Genomic DNA, 20,254 nt, shown 5'->3' on the forward strand with positions numbered 1-20,254 from the left:
GTGGAATAACTGAATAATTTTAATTTTATTTGGACATAAAGACTTACTCTGCCCACAGGGCTCATTGGATGAGCAGCATAATCTGATGTCAGATTATAGTTAGTTGCTTCACATATCATGCTTACTGGTCGCTCCTTCTTTTCTTCAGATGTCATTGCTGCAGCAGTCCTGAAAATAGAATATGTAATAGCACTAGAACATGCTGTGTGTGCAGACTGCTAATAAAAAGCACCCCTAGATGTAGCCTAGTACAGCCTGTGTCCTACTTTTCCAATCTGAAAGCAATTCACATGTCATTGCAAAGTTACCTGCACTGTGTTTTAAACTCAAATCTATAATAGATGAATTTTAAGGCGTTGCTCTAAAACAGGATTTCTCTATTAGTGTAAGGTGTTGGTGGGAGGGAAAAAGACAGGTATGAGCATGAGATGGAAATGGGAAGGAATGCCCTCCAAAGAGCCCTTCTGGCTTTGCCCCGCTTGGTGAGCAGAGGCAGGTTTTGAAACTGCAGTTCTCATGGTTTTCGCTCTCGCCACCGTACAACGTGTTTCAGCAATGCTGGTGAGCAGGACACCCAAAAACCAACCACACACAAAATCCTGAGGTCAGGTATGAGTTCCATGCGTATCTCCTTGCATTGCTGGGTATTCTACAAAACTAACGCAGACACAGCAAATCCAAGCAGTTATCCTGTGATTCAGAAAGCGTCCCAGCTGGCCAAAAACATAACCAGCTGAGGAGAAACTATCAGGGAAAACATTATAGATTAACAGCATGTGACTGTCCCCAAGTGATCATAAAATTTATTGCTTCTTGGAGGTTTATTTGGTTATGATATAATACACAGGTCGTTTGCTAAACCTACAGAATAAGTAAAGTGACAAGTGGAAACTCACACAGTGCATAAACACGGTGCATTTCTATCACACAACTAATTTGGGCTACAGTTTTGATCTTAAAAATTAGCATTAAATATTTAATACTACTTTCAAGTAATTTAATCAAGTAAAACTATACACATGCTGATCTGACTTGTGAGAAATAAATATTGCAATTAGTAATTCACTGAGTCTTGCTTCAGTATTAACAGGTTTTAGAACATATATTTTATGGAGTGAAACAGATGGCACTTACTGTTCGTTCACAACAAAAATACAGTTGTCCTGCGATGGCTGTCCTGTTACTGGATGTTTGCAGGTTACTTTTCGTTCATTATGACTGTGAAAGAGAGACAAAGAGAAGTATTAGGCAATGATGTTTTGATTTTCTAACTCAAATATGTAAATCCGGTACAACGAATATATCGGTACAATGAAAACAATTATGAATATTTCACTAGGGCATATAACAACATCTGTGTACACACACACAATGCATATATATATATATATAAATTAATAAAAAAAATGAGAACAAGTGTTAAAGAATCTTCATTAATACTTTGGAAAGAGATGGGAAACATTGGTACTGGGTTGGTAATTGTTTTGCATTTTAAAAACCAGAGCCAGTAAAAGACTTATTAGTTCATATATGAACATAGGTAATTCACTTCAGCTACGTCTTAATGTGTTCATAAACAGGATTTCAGCTAGACAGGGACAAATTAAACCTGAGACACACATAATTGCTCTGTAAGGATAAAATATCACTACTGTAAAGCAATTGTCTTCTACCTTAGAACATGAAGATACCAGTTTAAAATTTCTGATACTACAGACAAATATCCAACGACCGGAACAAGACTGATGAATCACAATCACGGTCCTACTTTTGCAGGTGACTTTTTAATTCAGAGTGCTGCTCCCCTGCAGTGATCCCAGGAGTACCTTCAAGTGTCAGGGAGCCTGACAGCCCAGAGCTTCACTCTCAGCAGCACAGAAACACCCACTCTGCAGTATCTCGCTCCCCTGAACTGCAGGTACTGTTAGACCACAGCGGCTCCCACAGTTTGGAAGAAATTGCCAAAATTCAACAACTATCAGCTGCTGCCTGAACTCCAAGAAATATTTGGACTTGAGTCCTCCAGCCTCTGAGGGGCAGGAAGAGAAGGGGAGGAATTCTCTGGTTCTGGGCTCCTCAGTTCAAAAAAGACAAGGAATTACTGGAGAGGGTTCAGCACCAAGCTACAGACATGATGAGGGGACTTCTGAGGAAAGGCTGGGAGAGCTGGGCCTGTTCAGCCTGGAGAAGAGACGACTGAGAGGGGATGTTATCAATGCATCCATGTATCTGAAGGGCAGGTGTTAAGAGGATGGGGCCAGACTCTCTTCAGTGGTGCCCACTGACAGGCACACACTGAAACACAGGGAGTTAGTTCCATTTGAATATTAGGAAAAACTTCTTTTACTGTGAGGGTGACAAAGCACTGGAACGGGCTGCCCAGAGAGGCTGTGGAGTCTCCTCTGGAAAGATTTAAAACCTGCCTGGATGCAATCCTGTGCAACCTGCTCTATGTGACCCTGATCTCAGAGGTCTCTTCCAACCCCAAGCAATCTGTCATTCTGTCATTTACTGCCTACCAGATATGTCAGTCAGCTGGCTGTTACAACCTGTGCCTGCTGCAGACGGGGGCTTTTCCACCCCCTCCATGCAAGCAGCAGGATCCCAGCCCAGTTACACCAGGAGCACACCTGGGAGCACGGAGCTGCCAGCTGGCACAGCGACAAGGCTAGGACAGGCAAGGATGGCTGGACTGCAACAACCCCCTCTGAACTCTCCTGCCCCAAAACGTAGGAAAGAGAGCAGGGAAGGTACACTGACAAAATTTAAACCTGGTTCAGTGTTTAAAAAGCATATGAGCAGAAATCAGACTAAGAAAAGGTAGTGAGGATACAACGCAGGCGTGCTATTCGGATATCATCCACATGTTTCAAAACTAAACTCTTTTATTTTTAACACTTCAAAAAGTATTTATAAACAAAAAAAAGTATACAATACAAACCCACCAGTATCTGAAGTCAGCACTGTAAATCATGAAAAAAGTAATTCCATTTGACAGCATTTACTTTGGCAAAGAATATATGGTGATACTGTTTCTCATGTAAGGTATCTTATATAATATTATGCCTTTTTTTATCAGAAGTTCAGCTCTTAAAAATATTCTTGGACAGAGAATGAACTTGGACCAAAAAAACTGTTTGAGTTGCAAGATGGCAGAAGGGGTGCAGAACAACAAAACCTTTGAATGGCACTTTACCCCTAACACCTACTTCTTTTATTGTCTATTCATTTAACCACCTTGGCTTTCAAAATCATGAAGCACAGTCATCTCACAAATGTTATGCTCTCTTCCTTTCCTGCTTCTTAAAACAACCTCAACTTAACAAGACCATCTGTACATTCCCCACTTTTAAAAAAACCTCCTTTGGATCATAACATTTTGCAATTATGGAGCATTATTAAATAAAAGTTGCCTCCAAACCAAAGCCTAATAAAAAATTCACGCTACTTTCATGGTGAATGAATGGATAAATCTAGATAAACCTAGAGTGCAAGATTAGAAAGATAGCCCAATTCTTTGCACTTTCTCTACTGGGATTTTAAAAACCTACTAATATACCTAAACGGACAGAATGTGCTACAGAGCGTAACTAATGAGCCAGCAAATGCTGGTACTTTATCTTTGTACTAAATTCAGTAGAATTCTAAGTTTAGCTTCTAAAAAAGCTGCTGTTGCAGAAATGTATCAGTTACAATGAGGGGACAAGAAAGAGTTGATATGAGGACATTCTGTGCCACTCCTAATTGCCGTGGTCATACAATGCCTTTCGAGCAAAAATGACCCAGATTGAAGAGAATTCGATTTCAAAACCCTCCTGAGGAAGTATCCGGTCTTGTTTTATTTTGATGTTATTCCTTTTTTCCTTCACTTCCAAAAAACTTTTTGTTCCCTCTGACGTTTCAGAAACTCTCACGCCAAACTGAAAAAAAACCCCAAAAAACCCCCATGGAGATGAGCTGGTGCTCCGCAAGCTTTGCCAAAATGGTGCTGTCTTGTTCACAACTAAACCTTGGCAGGGGGCTATCAGCTGACATCCAGAAATGCAGAAATAAGTGGATCAGGACTTCTGCTCAGGGACCACCAATACTTGGGATCGCTACAGAGGAGACATATCCCATGTTTTGTATGAGTGCCAGGTTACCTGGCTCACACTGCCACACGAAGAGCCCACATCCCAAGACTGTACAGGAGAGGCCAAATAAAAGCAGGGAGGGGGTGGAAAACGAGTGAGAGGAGACGAAGCACTGACACAAACCTGTCCAAGAATATTTTGTTTCAGGTTTGAGTCACATATCAATTCGGTATTCCAAAAACATCAGAATGTTCTTGGATAAAATACTGGTTTCCTTACTACTCACACTGATGTTGAGACGTATAATGGGGTAGCTGACATTACATAAAAAAAGGTAAAAAAACGTATCACAGACATGATATGCTGCACCTTCCTTCTAGACCTGTACAGTCAATTCCTCCTAAAAAGTCAGTGCAAAGGAAAAACAACCTGTTATCTCTCTTTGGCTCAGATGCAAGTGAAATCTCAGGAGTGAACACTGGAAATTCAGCTTGTGCAACTAAGTGTGACGACTGTAAATATGTCTAACTGGCTGAATAGATTTTAAATACCTCCATTTGAAAACTTTTTCATTACTCATCTAATTATGGCATTTTTGGCAGTAATTTAGCTGATATTTTGACAAGACTCCTCAAAATACTTGCACAAGGTGTAGAGAAGCTTGATAATTATTGTCATAACCCTCCCACATAACAGTAGGTTAAGGCATTTGTTTTAAACTCCATCTTGCAGAGTGCAGGGAGCTTTATCAGAACCAAGCTACAATTTGATATTCACAATCTTCAACATCCAATTTAGATAGCTGTTCAGCTATCTATAAATTTCTGGGTCCATACACACACTTAAAATTTCACATTGCACTATAATAACATATATCTCATTGATAAATCTCAGGGGAAATAAAGCAATAAACTGGATTTTTTTACTGAGAACTCTAATTTCAATTTTATACAAACTCCAACGTGTAACTCAAGAGTTTCAACTCTGCATATTTATGTGTCTGTACTTTTATTATGTGGAAAGAGAGTGATTCACTTTGACACAGGCAGCTAGAAGCCAGCATGCTCCTTTTTACTTATTCAGGGATACAGCCTCCAACAGGTATATGGAAACAACACTCCTCTTCCTTCTCTCTCCAATTTTTCCTACCAACACGTTTTGAGAACACAGGATAACTATACATACACTCTGCTACACTTATACAGAGGGACATAACTGATCCTTACTATTTTAGGATCCACACTAATGGCATGCTGAACACTAGAGACAAAGACAGGAAAAAATTCCCAGTGTATTTCATTACTATTCATCAGCATATTCTCCAGACTTGGTATGTGGTACAAACTATTCCTCATTAATACCTGCTACCAGGATGTGTCAGGCTTCAAAAATCGACACAGACTGAGTAAGATGACATGAGATAAGCACTTCACTGCAAAATAAAGCATGTATCAAGGTATGTTCTTGCATGTACCAAGATAATACTCTGTTCTTGATTCCAGTAGTGGCTTGGTACCTGCGACAGAAGAATCGAAACCAAACTAAACCAAACCAACAACAAAGAAATAAGAAAACCCACAACACAAAACCCTAACCACACCAAAATAGCTTCACATGGGGACAGGTTCCATTTTTAGCTGTCTCAGTGTAAGACACCAACTTAACACACACCTACTTTACTTGACCTCTTTTCTCCAGAATTTTCAAACTTCTCCTTCCCAATCCTTTCCTCTGAAAACTGTAAGCTTTGGCATCAGTTTAGCACATAGCTTAGTTCTGGCACATGGACAAGCCCTCAGAGCAAAAGGATTTATCTTGTTCAGGTTAGAAGCTGACAGTAACCTTGAATTTGACTTATGTTATTTGCCTTCTTATCGACTCTTTCTCCTTTCCATTACTTGAGCCCCTAATCTCTTCAGAAGACAGGATTATTTTACTTATTTTCTCGACATGTTCAAAAAACCTTGTTGTGTAGTTTTAATCTACTCACTGCATGTACAGTCAACAGCAATCTTTTTGTTGGCTTAATATGATCCAAAGGCTACTTAAAAAAAAAAAAAAAAAAAGCCCTCAAATATATCATTCAGAGATATTCTATTTGTAAGTAGCAACTGAGTGCATCATTCCAGGAGCAGCACTTGCCAACCAAAGTCCTACACAAGCAGGTTTCTTTGTTTTCATTCTCTCTTGTGTTTACAGGACTGCTGACCCAAAATACTGTGTACCAGTATTTTGTTCTAAAACACATTACCTCAAAAAGTCAGCAAAATCCAAATTCTGACCAGTGTTGCTGTTTTGAAACACTATCATCTTTATATATTGCACAGGAAATAAACTCAGATAACTGCAGTTGGAATTGCAAAAAGAGAGATACATAACCCAATTGTACAGGATGATGTAAGTCAATTAGAAATGAAGGGTTAGACCATCTTTCCTCTGAACAGAGCAGTTCACTCAGAAGCGGTAACAAAGATCAAAGTACCAGGGTGGGGACAGTTGGTTTGGGGTCTCTCCATTGTATGATTTGGTTGAGCTCCCTGTCCTCTTAAAAGAAAAACAAAAGAAAAAAAAAAGAAAGAGCTGGACGAGAACTCCCAAAGACACATCTGGTTTTCTCCCACTAGAATTAAAACTAGACACCACTTCAAAGCTCCTCTCGTGCCCTTCTTTTGTAGCCTTTATTTATGTGTTCCTAAATGCTAAGACCTTCTCATTTGCTCATTCTCAATATGGCCATCAAAGCAAAGGCTGAACACAAACCAAATCATAAACCAGGACACAACTTTTAACAGGTCTCCATACCTTTAATTTGGAAACACTCTTCCTTTTGACAAATGAACACTGAAGAACACATTTCAGAAGAATGCTACACCAAATATTTGCTTCCTAACATTTATTCTACACCTTAGGTAAGATTTACAGGCTGACAATCTAATCTCTATTATGGAAATATACCACAAATGTATTCAGAGATATTTCTTCTGAGAAGCAGTTTTATGCATTTTTCATATTTGCTTCACGACAAAATACTTTAAAAGATTACAGATAAGGTAAACAGACCAAAATTACCTGAGCAATGAAGTCATCCTCTCTGTATTAATGCTAAATTTTTGCACTGATATTTAAAGGTAAGGCTCAACTGGAAATAAACATAAGACAAGTCTAGGCCAGCTTTATTCTGCTTCTGTGAAGCCCTTCATTCCTCAACTGGGCAAGGGGGGTGGAAGGTGAATCAAATCAGCAATTTTTACCATGTCTACTTGCTTTCTAGCATAAGAAATTGAAATAAATGCAGCCACTTAGAGTTATCTAACAAAGAGGGGAAAAAATTTAACTAAATGCAGTCCCTACACAACTGTTAGCAAGGATGTGGTCTGTGGCTGTACTAACTCTTCTATTTTACTAAATCTGTAATGCCACACTGTACAGTAAACAGCAAACGCAAGCACTTTTTTGCCAGTGCTATCATACCCTAGAATTACGAGCCTTTTTTCAATTAAGCTTTTTAAACAGCAAGTTTGGAAACCAGGCTGCATTGGCTCCACCACAAAACATCTGAGCCTAGTAACTTAACATCAGGGAGCCCGAACGAGAGAGGGTATAAAGAGACAGCCAGTTGCAAAGTGCTGACAGACCTGTAACACTTCACATGTGCTGCTAAAGAACAAAGTGTTTCTAACCCTTTGTGTGTGCACACGCCTGGGAAGGTGCAGACAAAATCCCACAAATTTTCTTGGCAGACAGTGTAACACCTAAACTGTAGTTGCTGCTGCCACCGTTCTTCTGGTCTACTATGAGTTTATTTTTTCAGGCAACGTGTCAATTCTGTAGACTTTCCTTTTGAGCCCTCCTTATCGTACCCATGGAAGCCTTTTCAACCTAAGGCGACTGAAGTCCACACTAAGACCTTAAACCATCTTGTCCAGGAGCTGCTTTATGCTGATGACGACGCCCTCATCGCTCACACAGGAACAGCCCTGCAGCGTTTAACATCCTGCTTTGCTGAGGCTGCTGAGCTCTTTGGGCTGGAAGTCAGTTTAAAGAAGACAGAAGTTCTCTATCAACCTGCACCTCAGGAAGTCTTCCATCATCCCCACATCACCATTGGCCAATCAGAGCTCAAATCAGTTCAGCAGTTTAATTACCTAGGCAGCCTCATCTCCTCGGATGGTAAGATTGACGGGGAGATAGACAACAGGTTAGCAAAGGCATAGAGAGCTTTTGGAAAGCTTCATAGAAGAGTTTGGTGAAATAAACACTTGAAGAAAAGTACAAAGATCAGTGTTTACAGAGCCATAGTGCTGTCTGCTCTCTTATACAGATCTGAATCATGGGTCATCTACTGCCACCACCTGCGACTCTTAGAACGCTTCCATCAATGCTGCCTTTGTACAATCCTAAACATCCACTGGTCAGATTATGTGACCAATACATCTGTTCTAGAACAAGCAGCAGTCACAAGTATTGAGGCCATGTGTCTGAGAACACAGCTGCGTTGGGCAGGGCACGTCTCCAGGATGAAGGACCAACCATCACCTCCCTAAGATCCTGCTCTGTGGTGAACTTGCCACCGGCTGCCGCAAGAGAGGAGCCCCGAAGAGAAGATAAAAGGATTCCCTGAAACAACATCTCAGCCTTGGCCATATTGATCTTCATCACTGGTCTACTCTGGCCTCCAATCAGGAGGTCTGGAGACACACCATCTATAACACAGCTGCTTCTTTTGAGAAAGCACGCAGGGTCACTCTTGAGAAGAAAAGACAACACAGAAAGAACCATGTTTTGCAGAATATTCCACCTAAGGAGTCTTTCTGCTGTGCCTTTTGCAATTGGACTTGTCTACCTTGTAATGGCCTTTTTAGCCACCAACGTGCTTGTAACAAATGTGGGTAGAGCCCTTCCCAACTCTTCGTTCACGAAGCCCAGCCATGATGAAGACAGTTACAGTTAGAGTAGTTTTGGTATCCTTGCTGCTGCCGCAATGAAAAAGCACCTGGACGTTTCAATACAACTCACTGTACTCCAGCTTTTCATTTATTATTGATTTTTATTTTCCAGAAGAATAAGCAGTACTGTCCCAAAACTATAAACCTTCCTTTCAACGGGGCCATTGTAAACCCAAGGGAAATATTCATGCAAAAAACAAAGCCTTTTCTCACTTGGGCAAATATGATTAATATGCTCTCATGCCATATTTCCAATGTAAAACTAAGTTTATGTAAGCAACGGCAAATATTTAAAAACTCTTTCAAAATGCTAGGATGAAATACTTGCTAAAATAGTATATTCTGTATTACAGATTGAGAAGCTTTTAATAAGAGACTGTTTTTTCTAAGCAAACACTCTACTGTCAGAAAAAGTTACTGTTTTCAGGTTTCCCAAAACTTTGTGGGAGGTGTCCTTCACTCTGCAGGTAACATATTTGGAAATTTATAAAATACTGAGTACTCAGTAAAGGCCCCAAAAGCCAAACACCTTTAACTAGAAGCGTGGTAATTTGTGAAATGCACCTGTCATGTGTCATCAATTTATGTAACACTTCATTACACACATTTTAAGCCCTGGGCACAGAATCTAATATAGTACCTTGATAATAGCACTGTAGATGAGGAAAATTTTCAATTCTGTAAGTATTACTCTGCAGTAAAAATGACTAACTGGAAAGCTTCCAATGACTACAGTAACATAACAGCTCTGAAGTGAAAACTCACAATATTTTTCTAAGGAGGAAGGGGATCTGGAGTAGCATGGCTCAGCAGGTGGCTTGTGGACCAGAAGCACCACTGGGTTTTCCAGTCTGACTGCTACTGCCTCTTCCTGCTTGATCAGGGAGGTTGTACCAGACAACCCACTGTGGTCCCTTCCAACCTGACCCACTCTGTGACTCCAGGGAGACTGACAGCAGGTGTCTGATCAGCTGATGCTGCATGAAATGTCACTTCACTGATGCAGGAGGGACACTGCAGTCTCCCCTGAAGAGGTAGAGAGGACAGAAGTAGTAAAAGCTAACTTGTAAGAGAGGGCAAGAAGCCACGTTCAATACCAAAAAATAAAGCTGTTCCAATATAAAGAGAAAGCTCTTTTTGCTGGTGGAGTTAGACCACTCAGATTATCACACTAATAAACTGGTACGTTTCACTAAGATGAGTTAATTAAAAACTACTAATTCACATTTTCTTACACATACTATATTACAGATTTTCAGAGTGAGAAATACACTTGGCTTGAATTTACAAGGGACAAACAAACTTTGGCTGCATGATCACAGTTCTACCACACTATGAGGAGCAATTCATCACACCAAGTAAATTAGAGAGAATTCAGTTGTCTTAGTCACCCTCCACAACTATAAGCATCAAATTAAAAAAAAACTTTCAGCAAACGCTTTTATAGCTACATACCAACTTTTTAATGTCTTCAAAGCTCACTAGACAGAAAATTATCTCAACCACATATCCCTAAGCTCAGTTATGCAAGCCTTGGCCTTCATGATTTATTAGGAGCATAAGTGAAACGTACAGTTAGTTGAGCAAGTGTTAGACAACACAAGTAGGAACTCAAAAGGCAATTTTGACTTATGGTTCCATTTCACTGTGTGAAATTTAGAGACATTTTACACGAGAAAGCTACTTTAATAACAGTTGCTCTTCCCAATTTCAACGTGCTTTTCAAGAATTCTGTTTTGAAACAAAAATGCTAAAGATACCTACAAGATAAATTGAATGCAGACAATTTAAGCAGTTTAATACCTACCTGTATTTAATACCTAAATACACATATAAATATGTGTATTTATATTTTAAAATACATTAATATAAGGCCTATGCAAAAAGCAAATCTTTCTGTCAAAAAGTATTCCCAGACGAAGTCTGATTTGGGTCAGACTTCTCTACAAACTCCATAGCTTAAAGAACTCAAGATGTCTCCAGTTAGTACACCCTGAGAAAAGCTGCTCTGCCATGTCTAAACTTCCACTTGGCTTGGACAACCTGAACCCCTGTCATTTCTCTACACCTCTCAAGCACTGACAACTTTGACTGTCCTGTCACTCAGCCCAGGCCCTTCTCCACTTAAAGTTCAAAAGGAGTCTCAATGGATCTGGTAATCAGAGGACACAGAAGAACAAGAAAACTTGAACTTTCATTTGGAAACAGCTGTGCATTTGATAACAAGAACAATAAATCCTACAAGCACTTGCTCACCTCAGTTCTTTCAACCAGTTTGAAGCATTGCCTGACACACAGTGTTTCAGAAGAGCCAGGAATTCCCCTTTATAAAATCTAGTATTTAGTAAATTTTTATAACTGTCCCCTATTTACACCTCTCTTATTAATGATCTGTCCCCTACACATTATGTATCAATTTTTTTTAATCCCAGTTTTTATTATATCGTGTGGGGTTTGGGTGTTGGGCTTGGGTTTTTTGCTTAAGGAGTAGACAAAAGAATGTACGTCCATCATCTACTGCATGAGTCTCCCATTTTCAGTATTTAGCACTCTAAAGCCTTGTCTCTGCCTTTCCCTTTTGCCCAGTTAACAAACCAGAGGACCACAGAATGATTAGCTGTGCATGTAGTTCCTTCCTCAACTTCACTCCTTCTGCGTAACGACTTCAATTCTTTCACCATCATGCCTTCTCCCTCTCCCTACCCTCCACTCTTCTGTAACAGTATACAATTACCTGCCAGTCAAATAACCCCAATTTTGTGCATTCTAGCAAAACTCAGATTCCACTTTGCTTCCATTGTTGGTCTCCTTCGAACTCAGCTGCCAATCACCTCCACTCAAGACTGCTTGCTTATTCGTTAAAAGGTATGAGATGTCTAGTAGTTTTTTTTACTCTTGTGTAATATAACTCAGAACCTTGTTTAGTTTAGTCTCAAACTACTTGCAGCAGTGACAGCCTTTAAAGAATGACTGCAGAAGTTACAGCACAGTTGTTCAATAAACTCCTGCTACAGAACTGCAAAAAAGTAAAGCTCCTTAATTTACTGAATTACAGATTCAATATATATATATATATATATATAAATAGTATACCCCCCATAATTTCAGTCAATTACTAGCTCAAATTCAGCAGCAGAATTTCAAGAGGCATTTGGTAAAACCACACTGTGTTGCTTTGCAAATCCAGATAAGCACATCAGGATCAAAATCTGATATTCATTAACGGAAATAGTTATATACCTTATTTATCTTAAAAGTTTTCTACCTTTGGGGAGATTTCTACAGATATCTTTCCCTTATTATTACTCTGGTTTGTTTGTTTTGTGTATGCTGAGGTTGTTTTGGGGTTTTTTGTTTGTTTGTTTAAGATTATGTGAATCACATCATTATCTGTCTATGCAGCAGAGCCCTTATTCATCTTAGTCAAGGTTACACAGAAGTGTAACATTACACTGGCTTCAGATAGTTTCATGACTTCTATGATTTCTTGATCACTTATCCAATACCTGGGAGTTGCCATAGTTACACAATTACATCTCTAGTAAACAGTCATTTTTATTAAATAAAACCACATTTCTATTAATAACCCAGTAAAACTTTTAAAAGAAAGGCATGCTTATCAAGCACTTATATCAGAAAATACTAGGTCATAACTAGACACCTCCTAAGTCTCCTGAGATAAGAAAACTGTCAGGCAAACTTCTGCAAAGTAAATACATTCATCTGAGATATTATTAGAAATCTTCCTTTAAAAAATTTGACAGAAGGAAGCAGCTCAAATGTTGGAGCATCCCCTTGTATATCAGTTCTAATTGTGGTACTGATTCAGACACATCCTATATTTCAAGCTGTCTCTCACAATGGATCCTATTTTGCAAGAAATAAGGGTAGTGATTGAAATTTATAAAAATAATTATTTTATAAATGAACAGACATCACTAAGGCTTTAATCACTGGCCTTTTTAAAGCCATTATGACGATTTAATTGAATAATCTTGGTGGTCCGCTGATAGAGCATATGCAAATATGTGCATCAGACCCCAGAGGATAATTAATTGAGGCTTACACCATGTGTGGGCCTGCATTCATCTCAGACAAAAGAGTACAAACTCTATTAAAAATATTCATTGCTTGTGACGTAAAGTTCAAGTACAGAGACACATGGGGTATAAAGTGTGGCACTGAACTGGAACACTGAACGTGTCAGCTGTCATCTCCCAGGTCCGAGGGCACAGCTGAGCCTTGCTCAGCTTTCTCATTTCCCTCAGCCCATTTGGGTACAGCTTCAGGAGCTGATCACTGCAGAAAAATAATAATGTTATTGCCTTAGAAGAATAGCAGCAAGTTGTTTTAGAAGGCTCCAAAAGACTGAAATAAATAAAGTAACAAATAAAATTGGTTTGGGATTTGTCTGACATCACAAGTAGATAAGAAATTATCTCAGGATTTTCTCTGCATACTCACAACCTTTAAAAAAGTACCTACATTGTTTTCTTCAAACATTCACACCTAATGCTTGTTTTGCTTATATTTCAGACTTCAGATCCTGGTGGAGATATATTTTAATCTAGAGGTCTGGAAGCCAATCAGGCTTGTGGAGAAACCTTGAGAACTGATCTGATTGCAAAGAGGCCACATTTCCCCTCCTTGATTTGGTTTTAAATTCATTATTCCCTACTATTCACCTTATTAGCTTCAAGTATTTCTAAAAATTAGGCAGGCCTCAAGACTTCAGCAAACACTGCTTTTCAGAAAAAAAACAACTGTATTAGCCACAAAAAAATACTGAATAGTATCACACTTTGACATGGTGCTAATTCCTCTCACGACTTCATCTTAAACATCGACACAAGTCCTTCTCAGGGAGGGAATGCCAGGCCAGATGGACCCACCGTCTGATCCATCTCTGCCTCGTTGCTGCTGTACTGAGTTTAACTCTGACTGTCAGAGTTAAGTGGCTGTCCACACCTAATTGTTGGTGCTAAGAATACCTGCCAGTAATTAGCAAAACCAGCCCTTTGCAGCACTGAATCCGTCCTTCCGTGCTGTTTATTAAACTATGGCATTAATTCCTTGCCTTGATACGTACGATCAAAAAGCAACGGAAACTCACAGTTATGCAACAAGAAAAGGGCTGAGAAATGTGCCATGGAAACAGGTAGAGACAAATTACAGCTGGGAACTGGACACTGTGCCTCCCTCTGTTACCAGGCACAAAATGGAGCAGTGGGAGCATCTATCCAGTTACATCCTGGGCTGCATCCAAAGCAGTGAGGGCAGCAGGGTGAGAGAGGGGATTCTGCCCCTCTGCTCCTCTGGTGAGACCCCACCTGCAGTGCTGCATCCAGGCCTGGGGTCCCCCAGCATAGGAAGGACATGGACTTGTTGGAGCAAGTCCAAAGGAGGCCACCAAGTTTATTAGAGGAGTGGAGCACCTCCCCTATGAAGAAAGGCTGAGAGAATTGGGATTGTTCAGCCTCGAAAAGAGAAGGCCCCAGGGTGACCAAATTGCAGCCTTTCAGTACCTGAAGGGAGCCTAAAAAACCATGGAGAGAGACTATTTACAAGGACATGCAGTGACAGGACAAAGGGGAATGGCTTCAAGCTGAAAGAGAGGAGGTTTAGATCAGATATCAGGAAGAAATTCTTTACTGTGAGGGTGGTGAGGCACGGGCACAGGTTGCCCAGAGAAGTTGTGGATGCCCCAATCCTGGAAATGCTCTAGGCCAGGTTGGATGGGGCTTTGAGCAACCTGATCTAGTGAAAGGTGTCCCTGTCCATGACAGGGGGGAACTTGAGGTCCCTTGAGGACCCTTGAGGTCCCTTCCAACCACTCTGTGATTCTATAGTTCTACAATTTAGATGACTGGTCTAAAAAGAAAATGTCCAAGGTTAGGTAACAGGTGATTAGTCAGATTCATGTAACACACCCCCCACCCTGAAACCCCAAATAACAAACCCTCTTTCAAACACAGTTTTAATTTGCTTTCTCTCATCTCTTATTATACACATCATCCCAACTGGCAGGACCCCAGATACTGGAATATCTTTCTGTTCAAAATACACAGAGAAAAAGTTAGTACCATTATGGTAGTGTTAATCAAATGTTGTTGTCTAATACTTAAGAAGATTCCTAACTGTGTAGAGATTTTTTACATCATTCAAACATCTTCCCCAAAATTATCTCAAAAATGTCAGCTTAGTTTAAAAAAAGAATATTAAAAATGAAAAGCAGTTAAAAGGATACTTCCATATAAAGAAGTATGGGATGCAAGAAAATCCACTGATTTTTAGAACCAGTCTACCTAAGAAATAGCAAAAAAAGCAAGCCAACTTGAATACAAGATTAAATATTATTTCCTTTACGTAATGTTTTAGCTACTTTTTCCCATCTCAATGCCAAGTTTCTTACAAAACAGACAAAACCCACAATTTAGACAGGCTGCTGAAGAGGCAGCGACAATTCACGACAACTTCAGCAACACCATGTTTATTAGGTAAGTGGAACAGATGAAGAATAACACTTTCTCTCTAATTAAAGCAATTTGGCCTTTTTAAATAAATAAAAAAAATTTCATAATTGGTAAACACAAATGAATTATTTGAAGTGTTATCTATTAGGAAATGACTGTACTACACTGAAAAAGACTTGCTTTTTAGAATGTGCTTCATGCATACAGTTAGGTATTTTAAAAGGTGAATTGGCCAAAATAAGTGACACAAGAACAAGGACATTTAGGGAGCTGGATATATTATTATTTAATTTACTTGCTGAAATTTTAGTACCTCATCTCATCAAGAGTTTACATCTACCACCCACTGCTTCTATGCAGACTGTCAATCACTTTGATGCCTGTTGGTCTCATCTAATCAAACCATTGGCTCTAGAAAGTTAAGAGATTTTCATTTGACAAAAGTATTTCTTGGCTGCCTCCCCTTGTATTTTCACATCTTCGGTTTCAACACCTACACAGATTGTTCTGCATTATCCTCTTACCTCATAAATGCAAAGGAACAACTGCAGTTTATTTACAAAATGAACTGTCAGCACATTTGACAGCTATGCAGGAAACATATCCAGCAAAAAGAATTATAATTCAGTAGTCCCTTAGTTTTACATCCTGACTCTCACAACTGTATCCTTATCCCACAATCCAATGGAAATAACACTTAATTTTTATTAAAGGCTATTGCTGACCCAGCAACACATTCCACTCCAGAAAAGGGCACACCAGGTTGTCTCTTCCAAGGTTAAACCACAGGTTAACTGCAGCAGAAAAAGCTACAGGACAACACCTCCTGTTGAACAGACATCATGCCTCCGATGACCTTGCCAGCATTTTCTTGCATGAAATTCATACCTCAGTGAGAGCCAGAATCTGGGAGCTGTTTTCTTTCACAGGTGGCTTTTTCAAGCTGTTGGGAGGCTCCAAGCTGCTGGAATTGTGGCATGCCATTCGAAGCCTACACGCAAGCCATCTTTGGCCAGCTGTGGGAGGCTGCTCTCTGACATACTGAGAAATACAATCTTAACAGCATCAGTGACGACTTCTTGAGCTTTAATGCCAACAGCTGAATTTTCTGATATGAAGGACACACACACACACCTCCCAGAAACCACTGAAATGAACATAATGCAGGGACAGCTGTAATATGAAGTATTTTGATGCTACGTACAAAACATAGTCCACAACGTGCAACTGGGATAGAGGCAGCACAGGCTTCAGGTTCAGTGCCACATACTCACTGCACTGGAATTCCATATGCCTGGCCCCTCCAAAGCAACTGAGACTGCTGTCATCACCTGAGCAGGTTGGATCTGTTTGCAGGTCCACTTCTCCTGCTTAGAGCCAGGACTTGGAGCTCCACTCTCACAACTGCTTTGAGAAAATGGCCAGCTCCACCAGAATGGGCAGCCCACTCCACCCTTTGCTCCTGTGCTGGCACCAGGGCTCAGGCAGTCACAGGGTGATCCAGTTCACACGACTTGAAAATGAACCATTTTCCATGGCACTGACCTTCCTGCAGGACCACAGGAGAGGGTGCAGCCAGGGGAGAGGGAACCAGCTTTTTTGACAACAGCTGACTATTGCTTTGGTGTAACTACATCTTCAGCCTCAAGCTGGCAAAAGTGATGTTTTCAGTATCAGAGCAGTTCATCTGTACTAGACATTTCTAAGGGTGTAATGATATGGTAATGAAAAAATATCCTGATCAAGTCTAACTTCATTAAGAAACACTTTATGTAAAAGTGCCAAATCAGTTTGTTTCATTCATGTCAGAGCAAGAGGCCAGGGACAGAGGGACACTTGGATGGCAGACATCACACTCAAATGTCAGTCACTTCACATAATTTTTAAAGGGCAAAGAAAATCCAATACCACCATCTGTGTTGGGTGGAAACACTATCTTTTATCAACTTCTTTAGAAACTTAGATGCCTAAGTTTTTCTTCTGTTGAATCTGGCTTTGGAAACAATTCTAAAGGACTAGTAAAATCATATCCAAACAAGTGAAATTAACTGCAGTTTACCATATGGAGTATTACTCATTTCTCCTCTTACCAGTAGAAAACATGAACATAAGGAAGAGATTTGCAAGGCAGGGAATATTCATCTGAAACCCAGAAGTGAAAACTCCTTCCCTCATTTTTTTTCTTCTTTCTGGATTACACATTGTATCAAAAAAATCAGATTTTAGGCTACATTTCAAGAGTATAAAACAGAGGATTTGTAAAGAAATATATTTTTACAGTATCTGTTACTTTACAGACTGTTTTCAGAACCAGCAATTCTAGGGGTATTCCAGATCTATAAAGTAACTATGCAGTGCAAAATTTTTACAGCTCTCCAGCTACTCAATACAGTTCCACATGCTATGTACCTTCTGACATTAAATTGTTTCAGAGTGGTTTCCTCCTGGTAACCCCGATTTTCTAGCACTTTCTATGGGAATCCAACCTCTCTCTGGGTTTACTCCCTTTCCTAGCTACAAAGCGTGGCAAGTTCTGAAATGTGTTTCTGGTCAGCCAGGTTTATAGTAGCACAATTCTTTATCACTATAAAAGAGGAAAAAAACCCAACACCCTGGATGTGGTACTGGGTTTAAAAAAGGAAGACAACAATTCACCAGCAATTTCTCATTCTACATGAAAAATGGGGACTAAAGTCAGTTTTGCAAGTTGAAAACAAAGTGTCACTTGAATAACTCTTCCATGGAGTATGAATGTAGGGAGTTTGACTGTATTCTTGCCTTGGGCTGGGAAGTTTCCCAGTGACTGCTGACTATATGATGTGCTAACACAATGTGCTCCTGATCCCTGGCTGCCTCAGGCAGGGAGACTGGGGATGCTCTGCCAATGACAAGTCAGCAAAACAAGCTTGCCATAGTTTCCTCCCTCCCCAAGCCCTTTTCCTGGTGATAATTAAGCCAAAACCATCCAAACCAAACAATTCAGCTACTTCATGCATTTTAAAGGAACAGAAAATGCACAAGCCAAAACATATATTGGTAGAACAACTTCAGATAAAATGTATTTTCTTCTTTACTTGGCGAGTTTTGACCCTGAAAATGACCGGCACTGCTACATAACTAAGTTTTTAATGATTTAATGCCAAGCTAGAAGCTTGATCCCACCGGATGTATTTTATAGAAGTAAACATGGTCTTCACAAAATAAGTGTTTTCAGTGTTTTGCAAAAAAGAACATTCTAAATGATGAAAACAGATCAATGTATGAGGCAAATAAAAATGTTAAGGACAAGCAGTATTTTCATCAGCTTCCCCAAAAGCAAGTGTGAACAAGCTTTAATGCCTCACCATGAATGTTGTTCATAGTTTTCTTCATTAGGCAGAAGGTATTTTGAGGTGAAGAATTTGCTGAATGATCATTGCTCCAAACTATTTCAATGCTCAAATGAAATCAGAAGTTTGCCCCTTCCTCTTTCCAGCCCTCAAAGAAAACACTGCACTTTAAGCTTTAGAAAATTTCTGGCAGAGTGGTGGATTTCACTCTTTTAATTAAGAAAATTTATTTCTAAAGCTGGATAAGGGAAAATACAGATCACACTGAATGTTCACAGTCTGTGTTCCTTCAGGGATTGTATTATTCAGACAAAATAAGAGTTCCAATATTAGAAGGAACACGTAACCCCCTTCCCCCAGTAAAACAGGCAGACTGATAAAAGTGGCTCAGTTTAGAAACAAAGCCAGGAGTTTCTTTCAATCACCTGGCTTGGTGACAAAAAGCTTTAAATACATCAATATACTCCTCCTCCTTCAGGTTGTATTAGGTACCCACACATTTAAATCAAGAAATATTTTAAGGTTTAAACTGTATCCTTTTCTCCTCTAAAAAAACCCCAACCTAATCCTGCAAGAGAACAGGAAACTTAAGAGCAAGAATGTTCCTCCTATACTTGGAAAAAGTAACTGGAAAAGTCCAGCCATCACCACACTAAAACTATGGTTCTATTCACTTAACCAATGAAACCAGAAAGTTTCAAAGCAGCAATCATGATAAAGCTAACACATGTAATAAGCATCCTTAGACCCATATTTAAGAAAGGCCTCTCATTCCACTCTCTGTTCGGGTTTTTTTCTGGAAAGGATTTAAAGCACTTTATCCTGATTAACTTATAAGTATAGCTGGATGGGTTCTTTTGCTGAAGAAAAGCAGCAAAAGAAGTTTATGCAGAATCCTGAACTTCAGTCAACAGAACAGCAAAATGATTCCAAACCTAAAATGCTACCAGCACCTCATTTTCATGCATAGTTTCTCCATTTTTTTCCATTTACTAGCACATTCAATAGGGTTTCTATATATATCAAAAAGCACAATGCACTTTAAACATCTTTGAAGACAGTCTGATGTAACTGCCCCATTTTGGCCAAGCCCAAATTACATTTAAAACAAACAAACAAACACACACACAAACAAACAAAAACCCACCCAAACCAAAACAAAACCAACAAAAACATCTCTGTGATAAAACTGGTAATAAAATTTAACTTACCAAGCTTTAGGAAAAAAAAGTCAAGCAGGTACAATAAACGTCTCAGTAAAATGAAACATTAAAATTTATCTAACTTCAACATTAGAATTTATTTGCAAACTGTAATGACACAGAAAATAGTTCTTCTATTCATGACAAGAGAATTTAAAGAGCATTTCCCACAGCTCATTGCTTTTAGTTCTGGGTTGGGAGCCAAACCACCTACATGAAGAGTCAGAGCTA

The 20,254-nt window shown here is 39.5% G+C and overlaps 1 protein-coding gene across 10 annotated transcripts in view; it reads right to left on the reverse strand.

Annotated features, from left to right (window-relative positions):
- The window catches only part of PLEKHA5 (pleckstrin homology domain containing A5), a 165,652-nt gene that overhangs the window by 66,564 nt on the left and 78,834 nt on the right, over positions 1 to 20,254 (reverse strand). For all 10 annotated transcript variants that reach the window (XM_032687709.1, XM_032687707.1, XM_032687705.1 and 7 more), the window contains 2 exons: positions 1,135 to 1,218; positions 48 to 168 (listed from right to left, as the gene is read on the reverse strand). In XM_032687709.1, coding sequence (XP_032543600.1) covers positions 48 to 168; positions 1,135 to 1,218 — 205 coding nt within the window. The remainder of the gene's footprint in view (positions 1 to 47; positions 169 to 1,134; positions 1,219 to 20,254) is intronic.

This window comes from Chiroxiphia lanceolata, chromosome 5 (genome assembly GCF_009829145.1).
Source record: "Chiroxiphia lanceolata isolate bChiLan1 chromosome 5, bChiLan1.pri, whole genome shotgun sequence".
NCBI lineage: Eukaryota > Metazoa > Chordata > Aves > Passeriformes > Pipridae > Chiroxiphia > Chiroxiphia lanceolata.